General features: G+C 32.6%; 1 protein-coding gene across 1 annotated transcript; it reads right to left on the bottom strand.

Moving 5' to 3' along the window:
• Positions 1 to 17,237: 17,237 nt before the first annotated feature.
• LOC117032370 (60S ribosomal protein L9-like) lies at positions 17,238 to 17,850 on the bottom strand. Its single transcript, XM_033123840.1, has 2 exons — positions 17,575 to 17,850; positions 17,238 to 17,462 (listed from the first exon to the last, which is right to left on the bottom strand). The coding sequence occupies exons 1-2, from the start codon at positions 17,848 to 17,850 to the stop codon at positions 17,238 to 17,240; spliced, it is 501 nt and encodes a 166-aa protein (XP_032979731.1).
• Between the last annotated feature and the right edge of the window lie 4,342 nt (positions 17,851 to 22,192).

A 22,192-nucleotide genomic window follows, 5' to 3' on the forward strand; every position in this document is an offset into this window, starting at 1 on the left:
AGCTGTATCCTTTTTAAATTTCTTGCTCTTGAAAATGTTATGTTCTGGAGCAAATTTTTAGAGCTCTTCAGGCTGAATACCTTGCAATTCATATTTAGGAAAACGTTTGTTCATCCACTGGGTTACTAAGCAACCCTCCCAATATTCATAATTCTTAGAAACATGTTTTCTGTCCTCTTATCTATTTCTTAATACTATGACTCTTTATGTAAATAATTAGAGCTCTTTGTAGAAAATGTGGCAAGTAGGGAAATATATCCTATGTACAAGATTAAATTAATTTTAATCATAGCAACAACCATCCTTGGGAATATTTTTCAGTACATTTTTCTTTTTCTTATTTGTGTGATAATAGTTGTGTTTGCATATGTGCATCTGTGTATGTACACCAAAATTGGAGTTTTATAGTGTAGATGACTTTGAACACTTGTATTTTCAATTAATATTATACACTTGTAATTTGTAAGCTAATCTTTAAAGACATAATTTATCACTATAGCTTAAATAGGCATTTTATTAATTTCTCTACTTGATTCCCATGTCTTCTCTGACTCTGTTTCTTCAGCATCTTTTGAGGGGACACTGGGCCATGTGATCTGGAAAGGCTGGTGAGCATTGATTTGACCAGAGGTAGATCGTGACCAAAGATGGGCCAACTATTCATTGAATACGGAAAAAAAGTAATACAGATTAAAAATTACTTTATAAGAAGAGAAAGTGAGAATGAAATAGGAAATCATTCAATTTTGGAGAAGAAAGAGAGGCGAGAAGGCAGAGAGTGAAATAAAGAGTGAGAGTCATTGAGAGAGAGATAGAGAGGCTGTGAAAAACTACATTGCTTCCTGATCCTTTGCTTAGACTGTCCTGATATCTTGAGGTATCTAAGACACCTTGTGAGGTGACAGAAGACACAGTTGTATTTGAACTTCACATAAGCCACAAATCAAGTTTTTAGTACAAATATAGCATAATTGTCCAATATTTGGGACAGTTATGATAGAAAATCATTTGTCATTTATTTGAAATTCAAAACTACCATGTGTCCTGCACCCAGTAACCATATCTGATATACTTCTTAAAATGCAATCCTCGCTTTAGCTAGAGCTGCCTTGAGAGGTTCTCTTTACTTACAACCAAACAAACCATGACTATACACATAAGAGCATCACCCATTTCACTGTGTGGCTGGCTATACCAGGGTTTCTTAATTATGTCAGAACCATTTTGAAGTCAGGATTTTTCACTGTTACATAATTTACGTAATCTTCTGATTCAAAAAAAACCATAAACAACTGATAAGGTATTTCATTTTATTTCTTGAAGCTGTCTTAAAAGCAAAGCGAAGAATACCAAAAAGTTTGGTCCATTACTTTTTTGGCATTTTCTGTAGGTTACAAGTCTATAGTTTCCTAGGTCACCTTCAGAAAAAAACGTAATTCTGCTGTATGTTATATTTGTTATAACTTTATAGGAAGAGAAACAGGATGTCAAAAACTTGAAAATAAGTGTTTTGCTTATTTTTAGAAATTATGTTTTTTGTTTCTTTACTGTTTTCTCCTCTGCACCTGTTGCACTACTTAGTTCCCAGTCTGCTAAGAACGTTGACATTTTTGGCTGAACAGGTGGTTTATGCTTTAACTTTGAAATAAAATATATGACATTGCTACTTTTATTTATATTTTTTCTTGTCATGTGTTCACATGCCCTGACTCTTTTCTCTTAACTATCCTCAGCCATAAAATGGAGGTTTAAAAGATTTAAGTTATGTGCTTGAAATGCTGTATAAATTAAGGGAAGGACATGGGACCAACTTGTTTCTATGGTCGATGACTAGTAGAATTGGTCCTTTAACCTTGTTTTACAATAACAGACCTCACTTTCTGTGTTTCTCTTAACTACAGGTGATCTCAAAAAAGACTGAGATACATAGGATTGAGATACAAAGATTGAGATACATATGGCATTTGCATAGATAGAACAGTGCTGTACTTGAGTGTTTTGATATGTTCTTTTGTAATGTATCAGAGACACTTAGTGTGTATGTGAAAATATGGAATATAACCTGCCTAGTTTTTAACTATATCATCACCAACCTTCCCTTGGCAATGTCCATTTCAGGAGAATCCTTTCTTTCAAGCAGCCTACAGCATATAATTCTTCTTAAGTTGTGAGTGGTTAGGTGCCATAAATAGACTGTTTTATTTACTCCACTGCAAAGCCTGTTAAGTCTAAATACATCTAGAAATGGAGAGGAAAAACATTGTCTCTCAATTTACCAGCTCACTTTCTTAATTCCCCTTCTATTTGGTATAGAGTGATATAGGTACAGAGAAATTAGATTTTATCAGGATTATATTTCTTAATTTGATTTACCTCAAGGATTAAAAGCCCTCTTTTGATCCCTCTAAACAAGCGAATGATGCTTAAATAATATACATATGCATTCACATGTACATACTTATGTATATGCATATACAAGAACTGTATTTGATTACTACTCTACTTAAAGAAGGATCATAAGTTGTTCATTTCATTCCTTCTCACTAATATTCCAATATTTACCAATTTTTATGTTATGCAAACACTCCACTGCATTCCAGGGCTTGAGTTTTATCTCAGGATATTGACAAAATGAATGTATATGTAGCAAAAGTAGGATAAGAGGCTGTATTAGTTTCCTGTAGACACTGTAATAAATTACTACAGACTTAACGGCGAGAAACAACAGAAATATATTCTCTCAGTTTTGGAGGTCAGAAGTCCAAAATGAAGGTATCAGTAGGATAGCACTCCTTCTAAAGGCTCTCAAGAAATCCATTCCATGCTTTCCCCATGTTCTGGGGATAGCATTCCTGTGCTTGTGGCCACATCGCTCCAATCTCTGCCTCTGTCCTCACATTACCATGCTCCCTGTGTGTCTGTCTAATCTCCCTCTGCCTTTCTTTTATTAGGATCCTTGTTAGTATCCTTGTAAGCACTTAGGGCCCACCAGGATCATCCGGAATGATCTCCTCATCTAAATATTCTTAATGCAGTTAAATTGGAAACCACCCATTTCCCAAATAGGGTAACACTTAGGGGATCAAGGGATTAGTATGTGGACATATCTTTGGGAACATTAGTATGTGGACATATCTTTGGGAACATTAGTATGTGGACATATCTTTGGGACCCTACAACAGGGTCCTAGTTAAATCTAAGGCTACAAACAAGCATTACTGTAACAAAGCAGTAAATTACATGTGACATTCGGCTCTTATACAAGCAAGTTCTCATGAGGCCACCTAAACAGAAAACTAATAGTTCTTTGATATACACATTATGTGCCCACTCTAGTGAGGACTAGTGAACATAGTTGAAATTATCTGTAAGCATTGGAGATTTTGCGTAATTCCAGACTTTTTGTTTAGAATGTAAAATATTAGTGGAGATAGAAAATATATGCAAATATGGAATATGGGCTGACTCAGGAAAACTGCAACTCCTTTCATAACTAAAACCTTCATTATCAATTCAGTTCAGTTAATCCTATAAATAACTTTATTGTCACCTCTAGTTGATTTTATTGTCATTAGTCATGGTTATAATATAGGAAAAAAGGACAAGTTGTGTCATAATTTGCATTACTTTCTAGGTTAATCACGGACTAATTTCCCTGCAACCTTCAGTTTATATTGAAAATAGGTTCCATTTATAATTTTTGAGTGTGACACTTGTGTTACTTCTATATGTTATCCAGATAGACATTATTCATTTTAAATGAATTTATTTACCAGGACTATACCTGTTTAAAATAATTTTATAGACCATGTAGAGTAGGGATGTAATTAAGAATAAAATTAAGTTAGGGAAAACAACTATGTCTTTATTAGGAGATAGATTGAAAATACCCAAAGAACCCATTACTCTGTCTGAGAACTTCTATCTTGAGATTTCCTTTATCATTGGGGAAGTTCTGTTCTCATGCTTGGCAACCAGGAGAAGTTCAACTTTATTTTGCTTAAGAAAGTCAGGAAACTTTATCATAGATATACAGATGTATCTTGAAGAACCTAGAGGCATCCATAAATGGATTCCTCTGGTGCCATCTCTGCTGGGCTATCCATGCCACCCAAACCAACATGCTACCTTTGCTTCTTCTGCCTTCCTTCCTTTTCACATCCTGTTTGGCATGACATGGGTTATCATCATCCATGACGTCTCTGTTTTTCTATGAATCTACTTTCTTCATTTCAAATAGGCATATGGCCAAAATCAAGTTCATCTGTTAGTATAGACACGCAGAGGGGGAAGATAACTCTATATCCAGATTCTACTCATCAAGGATTTCTTGACCAAACTTGGTTGAGCTTCCTATCCTTGCACATATCCAATGTGGTCATGTGGGTAAGGTCTCATCACTCAGAGATGGTAGCATGAGGGTCAAGTAATAGAGAGATTATTCTACAAAGAAGGTCACCAGACAGACATTTACTTATGCTCCCATCGTTCTGCTGATCAGCACTACTCCTTGTTAGGCTGTGAAGTCTTTGCTAACTGCTCAACCATTATCACACCCACTCTTACTACTCCTGAGGAATTTTGCCATTGCATGGAAAAGACTATGTAAAGAAGAAGGAACATACTAACCCTACTACATTATATTACTTAAATCAACTCCAATACATTCTGTTAAATCAAGTTTTTAGGCATGGTTGTAATATAGGAAACATGCCTTTAGTCATTTACTTGTTTTCTTCTGCTACGCTATTGCAGTAGTCTTTGAACTGGTGTTTTTTTTTTTTTTTTTTTTTTCCCTGTTCAAATATCCCTCAATACAGATGCCAGCATTGTCTCACGTAGATCAAATGTGGATATTTCAAGTTCTTACTCCTAAATGTTCTATAGCTTTCCATACCCTAGTAAATGTTGAGCAATTTTCAGTTAACACTATTGGATAACATTCTCTGTGAAAATACATAAAAGCCTAATAAATCAAGTAGTTTAGTAAATTGAGATTCAGGAGTTATGATTCAAAAGGTTAGAAAAAGATGGTTTATATGTGGGAAATTCTTTATCAGTAATTTTCTCATGACATTTATCATTTATAATGTGTATTATATTTAATTTATGTGTATGCCATCTGTCTTACCAGACAGTAAATACCTGAAGGGCAGAATCCATATAAATTGACATTGGAACATCTTAAAGTTTCACATCAGTATTTTCACTAAATAGTTTTCTAAAAATTAGTGGTAAAAGAAAGACAAAAGTGAGTGTGAGAGGAAGGCGAGTAACCAACAGACAGAAAAAAAAGGAGAAACAAAAGATATAAACAGAAGAAAAGCAATAGAGGTTAAGATTTTTAAAGCATAAGGAAGAGAATAGCTGAATAAAAGGCTTAACATTTTTTTGGCAGCACTTGTGTATAACAGTTTTGAGAGAGGCAGTGTGTTAAGATGTGAGATGAAAACTATGAGTGGTAATGAAGAAAAAGGACTAAGTTGTGCAGAGAGTTAGCCAGAAGCTTTCAGTTGGAAATTTGATGTTTTACATGGAATCGATAATTCAGATGTTTTTATCTAACACTAACAGAATTAGAGGCGAGCCCTACTTTTTTTTTTCCCCCCTATCTTCTGGGCAAATATCTAGTAGTTAGTAAAGAAAGTAGGAGAAGGAAGTCTCATTTCCCCTTATACTTTCTCCTTTTGAAGGTGAAAAAGAAGCTGATTATCATTAAGTTTAATAATGAGAAGTTAGCTGCCATGTGTTAGATTCTGTTTTGTGACAAGCGCATATATGTCTACAATTTTACAAGGAGATTTTCCCATATGTGCTTTGTGATTGAATGTGAAATGTGAAATTTCTTAAGATTTTATGGCTAAATGCAAGTTATTAACATACTGCTAAACACTGGTTGAAATATATAATACTGTATGTACATAGATATGTATCAGACAATCAGTAAATTATTCAAAGATTTTTATCTGAGAAGACACACAAAAGACATATGTGGCTTATCTTATTTCCCTAAAAACTTAGTATCTATTTGGAAAAGACATACGAAATAATGAGGCTATAATTAAATGTTCTATAAATAGTAGGGAAGTTGCAAGAATAATGTGAGATACATCATGGCTAGAAAATGTTGTCCTTGGTAGAGGGGGAATCCATCAAAAAGTAGGTTATAAACTACATCTTGAAACAACATGTAGGGTTTTGATAGGTCATTTGGATTTTGGAAGAAATTTCATAATTTCACAGCCATTGAAACAAAAGAAAAAACATAAGCTAGAATGAGAAGACTGTGCTTGTCCAACTATTACAAAATTGGCTAGACAATAGTATAGTTTTTAGGTCAAAGAGTATTAAATAAAATAAATACATAAATAAATAACTACATACAAATATTATGAAAAACTTTGAAAGCAAGTAAAAGACTTACCTTCGAAGACTTTCCAGGGCAGGCCATAACTTATAATTTAATCAAAATAAACATGAAAGATTTCTGTATCTCTCTCTCTCTCTCTCTCTCTCTCTCTCTCTCTCTCTCTCTCTCTCTCTCTCTCTCTCTCTCTGTGTGTGTGTCTTGGGGCAGTGGTAGTGTAATCATTGCATGTATTATATGTCGGCCCTTTTTTTATAACTGATCATGTTACCAGGAAAATGATTATTGTTTAACAATAAAATGTATGGTTTATTTTTTGGTTCATGTTAAACCATTCTCTGGAACATATGCAGAAGCCACTGTCACCTCTTACCACGCTTACTTTCTTAGTTTATCTAATTTAAAATAAAAGGAGAAAAACTCATCAGAGTCCAGTGGGTCACTTGAAATCAGCCTCCTCAGAATTAACCCATCATCTGAAGATATTATCAAAAATGGATATTTGGAAAGTAGAGTATTAGCAACCTTAGTGAAGGCATTTCTACCTACTAATCAGGGTCTACACTTAACTTCAATTGACTACATGATACAGGTATTAGCACCACCTGTTCTTGCGGTTTCAATCTGTTTTGCTGGCCTGGGTCTATCAATGTAATCAGTTCTAGAAAGTTTTGAGTGTTCCAAAATACCTTAGATAATAATTAGATAGTGAATCTAAAATATATTTTTCTTTCTTTTAACCATTTAATCTATTCTTTGTTTCAAAAATATCATAATCTTACCTATTCAATTTTTTGTTGTATGGATCTCACTTTTTTCTTAAAGTAGACATTAGGAAAATGATACATATTACTCCTTATTCCAAAATGCCACAATATCCTTAATAAGTTGAAGCTCAACTAGACTCATATGTTCTGCCCCCCTCCACCATTGTTAGGTTTATACTTTATTTAAGATGTGTCATGCTCAGTAACTAACCATCATTAAGTGGGAGCTGTTATTTATCAGGTTTCTTGGTGCTCTCTCTGGTGAAACTATAAAATTAATGACAAGATTTTTCAAACCTCACCATTTCCATATCTTTCCATAATTTAACAGCATTTTATATATTGAATGTCAAAGACATATTCAGCAGCACCTGTTGAGGCACAGGTGCCTGACACATGTTGGCTATAGGTCTTTGTGAGACAAAGTAAGTTAGAAGCACAGAGGCCTAGCACACAAGATGCATGAGCTCAGAGATTTATTAGAGATGGCAGGTTCATCAATGTCACCAAACTTTTAAACCTTAGATATGAAATGAAACTATAGAAGAAAAAAAAGTCTAATCACTGAATAAAATCAGAAGACTATATTAAGAAAACAAAATTACACTTATTCTATAAAAAAGAACCACAGAAAGTTTGTGAGTAAACTAAGAGAAACCTAAATATACTGGTAATAGAGAACTATGAGTGTTTTTGTTTGTTTGTTTGTTTGTTTGTTTAATATATGAAAAGCAAAATAAAAATGTTCCCAAAAGCCAGGAGAAGTAATAAATACCAAAATTCAAAAAACAATAACAAAAGAACAAGAAAATCCCATTTAGTTAAAGAAATGATTGAATGGCATTAGGGGTGACACATTTACCTTATGAACCCAAAGATTAGTGTTGGTCCAATGAGGTCTGTATACTTCTGAAAATATAAATTTGAATATGGATGTATATAGATTTTTCCATTGTAAATTATGGTGTGGATTTTCATTAACATGTCTACTGAACAATAATCCTGGCATTTTTTTTTTAATTCATAGAGTTGCCTGCTTGTAGCTTTATATTATTTTACTCTTAGGTTATCCATCTCCAGCCAAAATGCTTAAAAATACTGAAAATGACCATTTCCAGTGAAATAAGAAAGAAATCCTGGAACTGGAAATCACTGGCATGGAAACACCCACATCTTTAAAAAACTAAAACACACTCAGCTTTGAACCACGGAGATTATAACAAAAATGTTTGGGTAGGGTGATGACAGTCACACATTATGTGGAAACAAGTCATTTATTTTCCATGGGAGCTGACAGACAAGGCTACAAGGCAGGCTGCTAACAGAAGCAGCCACCACTGTAAAATGTTTTATAAATGCCAGAATGAACAGTTGGAGTCACAGCCACTTTTTCAAGTTAGTCAAATTACAGCCATTGCCTGGTATAGTCTGAGAGAAACAGAAGGGATTAGTCTACCGGGAAGTTCCCGTCCTTCCCTTCAAGAGCCGGGAATAGGAAAGTACTGGTCAGCTTCTGGACTACTGATTTTCATGTCCAACATATGTCTCAACACAAGAGTAGAGCAGCCTTACCATGTGAGGATAATTGTGCATATTAAGCATACTTCTGCCCATTGAATTACCAAGGGTTTAAATGTTGTCTTCTTTTAATCTCCAATATATAAGACTTGATTGGGCAACTTTGTGTTGTTCATTATGTGAGCAACAGAAGAAAGCTATTATACCCATTCTTTAAAAAATAATGTTCCTCACTGAGTTATTATGACGTTTTCCCATTCCCCGGACTCCTGTCTTGTAAATATACATAATGTGAATTTTCTGCTGGAATAATGTTGTGATTTTAACTTGCTATACATAGCTAAATCTTTTTAAACAAATGCAAGAGGCCAACTGGTTTGTTGATTCTTGTTGTTATTTATTTTTTAATCATGAGGCATTAATGTATAGAACTATGTTGTTTTTCTAAACCCAAAAGTGGACTACTTTTGTGCCACATTGCAAAAGGGAAGTCTGCTGTCTTTAATAAAATTTACTATTTTAAGAAAAAAAAAAAAGCAAAAACTGTAACATGAAGAAGATATTACATTCTAGAAGTGATTCAAAATATTTATTTTGAGTATAAAAGTAAGCAAAATTAAAGGTATGCATCCAAATAACTATATTACAAATAAATGAGATTTCTGAGAAAGAATATCAATCAATATCTATGAATCTGGAAAACTAAACAGGTGATCTTGCCATTTGGTCTATTTTGATAATTTATACATATCTAGCAACTAGTGAGTGGTGTAGAAATCTGTCCAAAATTTCACATGGCTCCAATGGTTAAATAAGATTTACTTCAGTCTTGTCATTTGGCATACAGAATCTTAGTCTTAAGATATTGGAACAGTGGACTTTTCTAAAAGTAGAGAATTTTATATGAATTACTGTATTTTTCATGAACTAAAAGATTGAAAAAATCAGAGAGATTACTTTTCTCTTTAGCTAATTTTTAGTAAAGACAGAAATAAATTTTGTATGGATGCCTGGCATTTGTTGAAATACCATTGTTACTTCTTGGGACCCAGAAAATATTTAAGAGACTATTACATGGGTTGTAACTCTGATAATTAGTATAGTGTTGAAGAGTTGACACATGTATGGTCAAGGCAACAACAGATGGGTCAGCATTGACACCAGTCATCTAGAGTGAGATAATATATGTAAAAGTATTTTGTAGACAGTTTATTTTTTTCATCCTAATAATCTATATACCCTTCCTTTATTTAACTGTCTTATGCTTTGGGGAATTGGTCCAATCTCAAGAGGTGGGTTGTGATTAGACCTAAGCAATCATGGTGATGATCTGCCAGAAATCCAGACTTAATCCTACTAAATGAATTCATAAATGGGTATATGATACAACTGAGGTGAATGACTGGCAATGGGAGGCTTAGTGGAGGTTAATGGATAAAAATTACCTTTGGTTAAAGGAAGGCAGGAGGAAGAAATCGTTCTGAATTTTCTAAATGTCGCTTTATGCAAATGCAAAGGTTGGAAAAACTATAACAATTTTACTATCAGAATAACTAGGAGGTGAGGCAGAGAAAGGAGAGGGCCAGAAAGTTACAGAGCTATGGGATCACACTGGCTGGATTAAGACCACAGAAAGCCTGTCCTTAATTCCGATTGTATGTTCTAATCAGTTCCTTATTTTTAATTCTTTTTGAGTTTTTGTAATTATTGGCAAAAGCAGTTTAAATAGTTATATAAAACTGTGGTGAATAAATGTGTAGGAGCAATGTGATTACCGCTGTGATGTTGAAATAACATTGGCCCAACTAAAATTTGAAATAGTCTAAAAGTGAGGGGACACATGGAAATAATACTCAACAATATTAATAGAGGCTCTATCCCAAATAGAGGCTCTTCTACTCTTGGGAAATAATGCTTTTAGATTTTATACAAAGAGAGGACATGGAAAACATAAGTCATCACATTAAAAATATATATGTAGATTCTAGACCTATCTTTCTAATGAAGTGTGTTTGAAATGTTTTTTTTTAACCTTCAATCAATATTATAATAAAGTGATATCCATGTATACGCAAATAATTATTGGCAAACTGGTTATCACATTTTAAGATATAGCTCTCAAATGTACATCTAAAGCTTTCCAGTACAAAAGAATCTGTCTGCAAGTTTCTCTTGAAATTACACAGATATAAATTCACTTACTAATTTTCATCCCATCTTTCATATATTTAAGTTTTCTACATTGGATTATTGTTGTCTAGTAGAGAGCATGAACATATGAGTTTGATAAGTAACCTGAAGAATAAAAGAAATGACAGGAGAAAAATATTTTAGAATTTGTATATCGAAGTTCCACATAGTTGATGGGCAGTATTTTCATTACTAAAGAAGAAAATGGAGAAAATGTTAAAAGATCGGTTATTACAATAATTAAAAATATATAATTGACAGAATTTAGAGGCATTTCCAAAACTCCCTGTCATCTTTACAAAAAGCAACAAATATAAACAGAAAGTAGATTTATCTAAATTGTTATTCGTGATTGTCAATGATATGAGCATAAAATAATAAAAATTAATATTAATAAAATAATAATATCTGTTATAACAATTAAAATAGTAACTTTATGCGTTAAATCCTAAAAGTAGCATTGGAAATTGATAGGGTGAGTAAGAGAAACTCAGAGGTTTCTATGACTTCTCCAATAATGTATAATTATTAAATAGTTAAGACTCACTCGAAGTTGCTGATATAATGTCTTAAAATATGGATCTTCCAATTTTTAAAAGGAAAGTATTCTGTATTTACATGACTACGTAAAATATTTTCTTTGGCCAATTTGTATGTCATACCTGACTATATATAATTTGTTTAGCTCAATTTAAAAATAATGTTCAGCCAAGTCAAGATATTTATAAAGCAATTATAAGAAATTAGGACTTAAATATGTATTTTTTAAACTAAAGAATCAAGGCTATACTTGCTTAAAATTTTTCATAAATATTGAAATGTATTCTTACCTTGCAAATTCTATTTGAGTATAGAGTTTACTACATTACTTTTAAAACTTTTTTTCTATATGAGACTTTCACTTATCTTACATTTAATTTCATTACCATCCAAGGTGTGATTATGTGCACATGTATTTTTAAGTGCCAAACCAGTCAAAATCAATACTTGATTTCATTTTAACCATCAACAGATTCTTTTAAAGTTATTTCAACAATTCAAAATATAGTTAATTGTCACTCAAAATGTCTCTGCCTATTGGTCATAAATATAGAGTCAAACAGAAAGGGTATGGTTTATGACTTATCTCCTTATTAGTCACAATCTACTCTGCCATAACCATGCTGTGGACGTAACACTGGAGGAAATGATTTTTCTCCCATAGAGACATTTATGGCTAACTGAAGACAGAAAGGAAGGAATGCTTAGTTTTATCTGAGGGAGAGATTAGTAAAATCATGAGTCTCAAAAGTTATTAGACATTTTCTATGCTAATGAGAATAAAAAGGCAATTTTAAGTAAATGGAAGAAAAGTGACAGTGTAAATTCTCATAATCCATTTATCCAACTAATCATGTCTAGTAAATATCACTCAGTGTTTACTGCAGTGTTCTGCTCTTTGGGGAATAGAAAATATACATAAAGCATGGTCAAAGTATGTTTTATCCAAATCTCCATACAAATAAGTGTTTCTTTTTCCCACTGAAATTTCATTAGAATGATGATGAACATCAATACCAATAGAGGTGAACAGATAGTTTCTGTGCTTTCAATTTCTCAAGAACATACCGATCAGTACTACAAAGATATAAACAATATTAAATAGTTAAATTCTAATAATCACTATAGCAAATGTCTGCCCTCTAGTTTCCATTTTTACCCAAGTAAATGAGAAGATATTAAGAAAAATAAAGTCTTGGCTAGAATATTCTAGATTGCCATTGCATACCACCCACATCTCACCAATGATTGCCCGTCCCCATGCACTATGTAGACATGGCAACTAGGTTATTTTCAGTCATTCATTTATTTCATTTGCAATGCATGAGCCATCTTTTTTATGTGAGAAATAAAACCCGAATAGTTGTACTAAAATGCTTTATAGAAAAACTGGGAGTCGGTTTTAAAGACAATTATTTTCATTTAAATACTTTTGAGCATTCAAAATTATGTTTACTTTTTAAAGCATACTTCTGAAATTGTATATTCTACTCAAAATATGTTGTTTTTTTTTTGCCTTTACATGTAGAAGTATAGAATTTCCGCAGAAGTATTACAATATAAGATATGTTTGCAGGAAGCATACTAAGAAGGTACCTTTTCAAATATGGAACGAGAAAATAAATCCACACGGATTTAAAGTACTAACTACAACTTTACTAAGACAAAGTTAGTTTAAGCAATGCAGAGATAAACATTCATTTCAATTTCTCACTGAAATTTTTATAAACCAAATCACATTTTTTAGAATTCTTTTGCTCATTTCCAATTTTGCACATAACTAGGAAACACAAATTTTCTTCATTATCTGGTTATAAAAATTCTAGGATTTAACTCGTTTTGTAATAATCAATGCCTTATATCTCTCCCTCTCAAAAGAGAGGTTTCTCCAGCAAAATAGAAATCTGCTTGCCCTTTACTCAAGAATTATGAAGACATTTATTACCAAATGTTATTTTCTTTAGTCCTTGAAAATTACTGGATATAGGTTGATTTGATATGGACCAACCTAGGGAAGCTCAGAATTCCCTTTACTCGTTCCTCTGTGAAGCAAGAGCTGTCTGAGCTTAAAACAAAAACAGAAACAAAAAGAAAAAAAAAAAAAGTCCATCTGAGCTTCAATTGTGATTTTAAAAAGAAGAAAAATAAGTTCTTATAGCCTGGGTTTCAAAGAAGCATTGGATGTCAGTGGCAAGGTTAATTTGATTTTGGATGGCTGTACCTGAACTAGCTCAAGGAATGACAGTCTATACATAACTGACATAGAAATTTAAAAATGTTATGTAGTGGGACTTACAGTCAGCATAGCTCAAGAAATTTATGTTCTCATGAACAACTTCTGCTGCAAATATATACCAATATTAGATAAATTTAAAGATACTTAAAACCAAAAAGGCATATTTGAGCTATAAAGCAGAGTTAAAAACTAAATAAACTAGAAACAACTAGAAAAGTAAAGCAGAGGTGAATTAGTAAGTCTGTTGTGCTCTCTGTGAGGAACAGGCAAGATCCCTAGGATACTGGCTTGATGGAGATGACAGAAACTGAAGGTGCTCCACAGGGTAACGCAGAATGAAGCTCAATGCTTGCAAGCTTTGGTTAGGGCAAGGCTTTCCCTCCTTGCACCCCCATCCCTGCTCAAGAGTTGATGATAAATAAAACTTCCAGCCCAACCACAGGCTGTTATTGCTTAAGGAAGCTCTATGTTTGGAGAGGTAGAAAGAGCCTTGCCTCAAGAATATAAACCAAGCTGTCTATTAAATAGATAACGATATCTATAATATAAAAAGAAGACAGGAAATCAAAGCAACATTACAAAGTAGTGTTGTAAGTCGGGGCCTTTGGCAATAGGTTACAGAAAAATATAAATAAGAAAAAATGAGGATATAAAGAACAAGAAAGACTTTAAAATATTAAAATAAAATACAAAAAATGAAAATTGAGCCAACAAAACAGAAACTCCAAAACATGAAAAAATTCTAGTTCTACGAAAGACAAGCAAAATGAAAATTTGGAACAGTTTAAGTCAATGTTACAGAACTCTCTGAAAAGAGTTTTGTTACTCTTTTGAACAATTTTTTAAAAATGAGGTTCATAAAAATTTTACAAATAAGGAAAAACAGGCAAAAGTGATATAAGAAAGGTTGCATATGGGAAACAAACAAATAAATTTGAATTAAAATATTATCATGGAACAAAATATATAATAGATATGCTAATTCTATCTCTATAATGTAAAAGCCAAAAATAGTGATTTAGAAAATATTTCAGAGGAATTTACTTAGAACATGACACTGATATACAAATAGAAGTCATGTATTATTTTCTATCTGAATAGTTACTGGATATGATAAACGGATTACATTACTTCAATTCCATAACAAAACAGAATAAAATGTGTTGAAAAATAATCTTTGAAGACATAACTAAGATTCTATCATTGGAAGAAGTCATGCACTTTCATATTAAAATAACATTATGAAACAAAGCAATATAAATAAGAATAAACCCACAGCTGCAATAAATTGCAAAGTTAAAGTATTTTTAACTTTAGTAAAAGTTGCCGTAGATATACAACCTTCAATACAATGATTTTTAGAATGACTAGAAAAACTTCCCTCTAGAAAAATAGATGCAAGAAGGACAAAAAGAAAGTTCTAAAAACCCATTTCTAAATAATTCATGAATCAAAGAAGACATTGTAAGGAAAATTAGAAAATATAAACTGAATGAAAATGAAAATAAAACTTTGTGGGCTAAAGCTAAGTACTTTACATAAAAAACTTATAACATTGAATGTGTATATTAGAAAAATAAAACTATCAATTCAATCATATACACTTTTAAGAAAGTAGAAAGATGAATGCTAACTACAATTAAATACATATATATGCATATGCACGATGTAAAGTACAGCATAGGGAATATAGTCAATGATATTGTAACAGCTATGTACAGTGTCAGAGAGATAGTAGATTGGGGGGGTTATCACTTCTTCAAGGATGTAATGGCTAACTGTCATGTTGTTTGGTACACCTAAAAGTAATAAAAACAATTATTAAAACAAACAAACAAACAAACATACAAACCCTCAAATTGGCAAATATGCAAGGCATAGCAAGAAAGCAGGGAGAAAAAAAAAATAGAAAGAGGGGAGAGCTAATTAAACCCAAAGTAAGCAGAGAGAAGTAGTTAATAAAAATAAAACCAGAGCCAAATAACCTACAGACAAAAAGAAAATAGATACCATCAATGAAACCAAAAGGAGATTGTAAGAAATCTTAAACAAAATTGATAGATTCTAGCCAAATTGAACAAGAATAAAGAGAGAAAGCACAAATGATCAATATCAAGAATTGAAGAAGAAACATTACTACAGATTTTTAACAGATAATAAGAATATATTATGGGTAAATACTTACCAAAAAGTATGACAGTTTAAATAAAATGGTCAGATTTCATTTAGGACATAAAATACCAAAGTACTCTCAAGAATAAACAAGTAACTTGAATAACCCTATACATATAAGGCAAATGAATTCATATTTAAAACACTCTTACAAAGAAAATTACAGCATCTGATGTCATCGTTATATTTCTTCAAATATTTAAGTAAGAAATAATATCAACAAAATACAAATTCTTCCAGAAAAAAATGATCATTCTCAAATTATTTTATAAGGTTAGCATTACCCTGATACTGAAATCAGAATAGACATAACAAAGAAAGATAACCAGATTCCAATAATTCTTATGAATATAAATGCAATCACTTAATAAAAATCTCAGCAAATGAAATTCAGCAACATGTTTTTAAAAGTACCAAATACTTGACAAATTTATGTTCGGTTGTTGAGAACAAAAGATGAAGGGTGGAAAGAAACTATGTTCTTTCTTTTCACCTTTTCTTAAAACTGATGTCACTTCCGAAATGTATAGTTTATAAAATGACTTGCATCTGGTTCTTATTTATTTTGTTCACTTTGATATCTCTTGAACATGTTTTCTTAAATTTTGACTTAGGAAAACTTCACTTAGCAATCATTAATTTAATAGCTATTTTTTAAAATTTTTATTAGATTTATTGGGGTGACTTTGGTTTGTAAAATCATATGTTTCAAGTGTTCCTATCTGTAATACAACATCTATATATTGCATTTTGTGTTCACCACCCAGAGTATGTTTTCCTTTCATTATTGTATATTTGATCCCCTTTTACACTCTTCTACCATCCCTGCTCCCCCCTTACCTTCAGGTAATCACTAAATTATTGTGTGTGTCTATGAGTTTTTGTTTCTTTGTGTTGTTCCTTTGTTGTTTTCAGTGTTATATCCCACATATCAGTGAAGTTACATGGTTCTTGATTTTTTTTGTCTGACGTATTTTGCTTAGCATGATACTCTCAAGATCCATCTGTGTTGTTGCAAATGGCAGTATTTCACCTTTTCGTATGGCTGAGTAACATCCCACTGTATATATGTATCACACCTTCTTTATCCAGTCATGTATTGAAGGACACATTGGTTGTTTCCATGTCTTCGCCGCTGTGAATAATGCTGCAGTGAACACAGGGGTGTATATATCATTATGGATAAATGTTTTCAGATCATTTGGGTAGATACCCAGAGAGGGATTGCTGGGTTGCATAGTAATTCTATTCTTATTTTTTTTCAATACGTGGCTTTTATTGCATTTTTATAATATCACAAATAAGTCTGAGGGATCACTTGACATTTTGGTTTTTCTGTAGCTGGACAACTTAGATCTTATTCACCGCCCTGCTGAACTGTTCCTTTTTCAGAAACATAGATACCATCCCCAAATTTTCTGATATCTTTGTTTTTAACTGTTGTGGCTTATTGAACCAACACAGCTGAATTTGATACAAGTTCAATATCATACCCTTCAAGAATTAACTCATCTTTCTGGGCTTGAGATACAGGACAAGCAACACGCGACCTCATCTGAACCCTGCAGATGTATTTTTCACCCAAGAAATTTCGGATTTCAACAATAGAACCATTCTCCTTAATAATGACATTGATGGGGAAGTGAGCATGCACAGACCTCATCTTGTGATTCTATTTTTTTTTTTTTTTTTCTTAAGAAGGGCACAGCTCACAGTAACCTATGCAGGGACCAAACTGGCAATGTTGCGCTAACCAACTGAGCTAACCGGTCACCCCCACAGACATCGTCTTGTAAGGAAGCCAGTGCAACACCCTTAATCATATTCTGTCCATGACTACAGATAATGCAAACAGTAGCCAGTTCCTTTTCATTTCCCCACCATTTGTCTACTCGGAAACTCTTCTTTTTCTTTCCAAGGAGACTGAGGTCTACATTGATGTGATTGTAGTCCCTCTGCTGGGTGCTGCTGGGTTCCTTCAAAATAATTATGCATCCCTTCAGAGTGACGTCAGCATTTTCTGGAATGCCCCCTGTCTGACTGCTGAGAATGGTCTTCATCCTCTCAGTAGATGCAGGAAAAAAAACACAAAAAAACCTGCTCTTCATTTTTTGAGGAACTTCCTACAGACCTTTTTCTATGACTGTAATTTACATTCCCACCAGCAGTGTATGAGATTTCCTTTTTCTCCACAGCCTCTCCAACACTTCTTATGTCTTGTCTTGGTAATAATAGTCATTCTAACAGGTGTGAGATGGTAGCTCAGTGTGGTTTTGATTTGCATTTTCCTAATACATAGCTAATGAAGTTGAGAACTTTTTCATATATCTGTTGGCCATTTGTGTATCTTCTTGGGAGCAGTGTCTGCTCAGGTCCTCTGCCCATTTTTTAATTGGGTTGTTTGTCTTTTTGTTGTTGAGTTGTATGAGTTCCTTATATGTTTTGGGTGTTTGTTTCTTATGGAAGGCATTGTTTGCAAATATCTTCTCCGATTCGATTTGTTGCCTCTTTGTTGACAGTTTCTTTTGCTATGTAGAAACTTTTGAGTTTGATATAGTCCTATTCATTTATTTTTGCTTTTACTTCCCTTGCCTTTGAGGTCAAATTCATAAAATTCTCTCAGAACTCAAGGTCTATAAGTTTAGTACCCATGCTTTCTTCTATGTAATTTATTGTTTCAGGTCTTACACTTAGGTTTTTGATCCATTTTGAGTTAATTTTCGTATATGGTGACAGATAACAGTCAAGTTTCATTCATTTCCATGTGGCTTTCCAATTTTCCCAGCACTGTTCATTTATTAAAAAGTTGCAAATTTGAGATTTAATTTAGGCTCTGAATCTGTGGATGAAGGATGATGTATGTTTTGTTTTGTTTTTTAATTTTAGTATATAATTTCATAGAGTGCTCTGTGCTTTTATATGATGCTTTAATGATCAGCTTTATCTAGTGAATTGATTTTTATTTTTCAAGATTACTTCAGTGTCTTCTGTTTTGCAAATGTTTCTGTAATTTACCCCTTTTAAAAACATACTACATTTCAACATATACAAATAATAATACAATGATGTTCTATACTTTATAGATCTATAAATTCTTTACATTATGGTCCTCAAATATCAATGTTTATCACGGTTACTTGAAAACTTGTTTTCCCAGCACCAATCTTCCATAGCTTTTAGAGTGGTGTCCTAGAATCTGAGTCTTTAATAGGGACTCTCCCTTCAAGAAAACTATATTTTGAGATCTACGGTTTTACATTGTAGGAACACATTTATCTTTCTATGTCCAGAATTATAATTTATTGAGTCAGTATTAATTAATTAGTTCCTTATTGTTAATAGGATAAACAACGGACAACTTAGATCTAAATCCTCAAGGTGTGGCTTGAGAAAAGTGTTCCTGAAATGTAAGTGAATGCAGCCAGATGCCACAGTTGCGCTTTATTTAGAGAATCTAGCCCACGACCTGACCCATATTAGATTTTCTTTGAAAGTATATTAAATGAATGAGAAAAGTGTATTTTCCTATGAATTGTGGAACCCTTTCAAAATTGTTTATTTTGACGTACAGAATCACAGATGTTGACATAAAAATTTTAGACATGCAAAAAAGTTGAAAGTATAGCATAGAGTTCTGATATACCAGTCACCTGGCTTCTAAAGTTAACATCTTAAAATAACCATAATTATTTTAACAGTTATCAAAACCAATAAATTAATAGTGATTCAGTGCTCTTAAATATATAAAGTTTATTAAAATTTCATCAGATTTTCCAGCTGTCATTTCTCCATTTCAGTGTCCAACTGAAGATCTCACATTGCATTTAATTGTCATGTATTCTCAGCCCATTTGAATATGTGACAGTCCCTCAGTCTTTCTTTATTTTTGTCTGATATTTTTAATGATCATATTGAGGTTATTCACTTTTGGCAAGAATCCCACAACAGTGCGGTGCATTTCTCAAAAAAACAAAACAAAACAAAACAAAAAAAAACACTTCATTGAGGTATGATTGACATACAAAAAACTGTTCATGTTTAATGTATACAACTTGATGACTTTAGATATAAGAATACACCTGTGAAATCATCCCCACAATTTATGCCATAAGCGTATACATCACCTCCAAAAGAATCTTCTCACCCTCTTTATGCATTTTTTTGTAGTAAAAACACAACAGAAGATCTACTCTTTTAGCAAATTTGTCAGTACTGTTACCTATAGTCACTATGCTGTACAGTAGATCTCTAGGACCTAGTCATCTTGTATAACTGAAACTTTTACCCTTTATTAATACCTCCCAATTTCCCCCTTTCCTCAGCTCCTAGAAACCACCATTCTACTTTGTGCTTTGGAGCCTGACTATTTTAGATTCCCTATATAACTGGTGTCATGTAGCATTTGTCCTTCTGTGGCTGGCTTATTTCACTTAGCATAATGTCCTCCAGGTTCATCCAAGTTGTCTCAGATGACAGGATTTCCTTCCTTTTTAAAGTTTAATAACATTCCATTGTATGTATGTCCCACATTTTTTTCATCCATTCATTCATTGATGGACATTTAGATTCCTTCCATGTCTTAGCTATTGTGAATAATACTGCAATAAATATGGAAGTACGGATATCTCTTGTAGATCATGATTTCAATTCCTTTAGCTATATACTCAGATGTGAGATTGCTGAATCATATGATAATTCTATTTTTTTTTTATTTTTTGAGTAATCGCCATACTGTTTCCCATATGCATCAATTTTTATATTCACACCAATAGCGTGCAAGTGTTCCTGTTGCTCCACATCTTTGTTAACGCTTGTCTTTTATTTATTTTTACATTGAGTACTTTACGGTTTTTTAAAAGAGACAACAAACATCATACATTCGTTAAAATTACATAAGTTGAGAGGCTATTTATCAAAATGAGTTTGGTGTCCCCAAGTGTTTGTTCCAGTCCTAACAATTAGAAGGTGCGAATAGCAAAGAGCTTCAAACACTTTTGCTTGAGAAAACTCGAAATGAATTTCAAGTTTCTCCATTACATATTTCAAGTTGAATTTTAACATTTTTCATTATAAATTCCAGTATGATTGAAAATATTCAATTTCTTGTGTATTGTAAATTGTGACATTTTAAAATAAAAATATCATATAAATAAATATAAATTAAACATAATCAATTAAACATGGCTTACTAAACATTTTTAATTAATTAATTATAATAAGCAATTAATATATATGATTATAATAATTTAATGGTCAATTAAATATAAACTAATGTAAACCTATATATCTGTATCAATTAGTTTTGTCCAATTAAATCTAAATACCTTTGTAATTGCTATTCAACATCATCTCTTTAAGTACTTTTATAAAACAAAGCTTTTATTTCTTCTTTAAATTTATTTGTGTTATACTCTCACTGCTGACTTTTACTTTAATGTAATATATTTATTCTTACAAGTGTTTTGTTGATCACTTACAATAATCATCCCTAAAATAATTATGTATGTATCATACACTTTTTTAGAAAATGTGTTCCCTGTGATCATACATGAAATGAGAAGATATTGTAGTGTTTGTGAAAATAGTGCTACAATCTGATATGGGATTTTTAAAGCAGATATTCTCACTTGCAGTAATGTTTTGAGAGTACATGGAAGCAGGATATGATGGAAGAATGGAGAAGTTAGGAGGATACTAAATAACCAAAAAGAGATTTTAGTTATTATATCAAGATGGCAGTTGTGGAGACAGTGGAATTGTTTAGATCCGGTTAAATTTTGACTTTGACAAGAAAGGTATGGAGTTGTAGTGCGAGCACAAGCTTGACTGGAATGGAATTAAGAAAATGTGTGCAAAGGAACTGCGTATTTTGAATTCATTTTTTTTTCTTCAGGTGTATTGTCAAAGGAGAACAGATAATTGGGATAGTAGCAGCTGGGTACTGATTTTATGTCAGAAGGCATTTTATTTTCCTTCATGGGAGAAGTAAAAGGATGTTTATATGCTGATAAGGATAATCCAGGGAGACATAGGGAGGCAAATGATTCAGAAGAGAGTGAGAGAGTAAATTGCTAGAAATGTCCCTAATTAGGAGATGGAGAACAGATCTATTGAATAGATGGGAGGATGTCCTTAGCTATGAGCATGGATTGTTTAATCAAAATAAAACAAGTGGAGGCAGAGTATATAAACACAGATGTTAAAAGTTAGGTGTATGGGACTGGTTGCTAATAGCTGGTCACAACATTTTTCTTCTGGGTTTCTATTACAGAATTAAAATATCAAACCCTGACTAATAAGGCATTTTAATTAGGGTTTCCTGGAGGGAATTCCCGCCCATTCTCAGGAATTTTTTTCGCTTTCCCCTTCCCGAATCCCGAGATATAAACTGTTTTCTGTTCT

This window comes from Rhinolophus ferrumequinum, chromosome 12 (assembly GCF_004115265.2).
Source record: "Rhinolophus ferrumequinum isolate MPI-CBG mRhiFer1 chromosome 12, mRhiFer1_v1.p, whole genome shotgun sequence".
Taxonomy (NCBI): Eukaryota; Metazoa; Chordata; class Mammalia; order Chiroptera; family Rhinolophidae; genus Rhinolophus; species Rhinolophus ferrumequinum.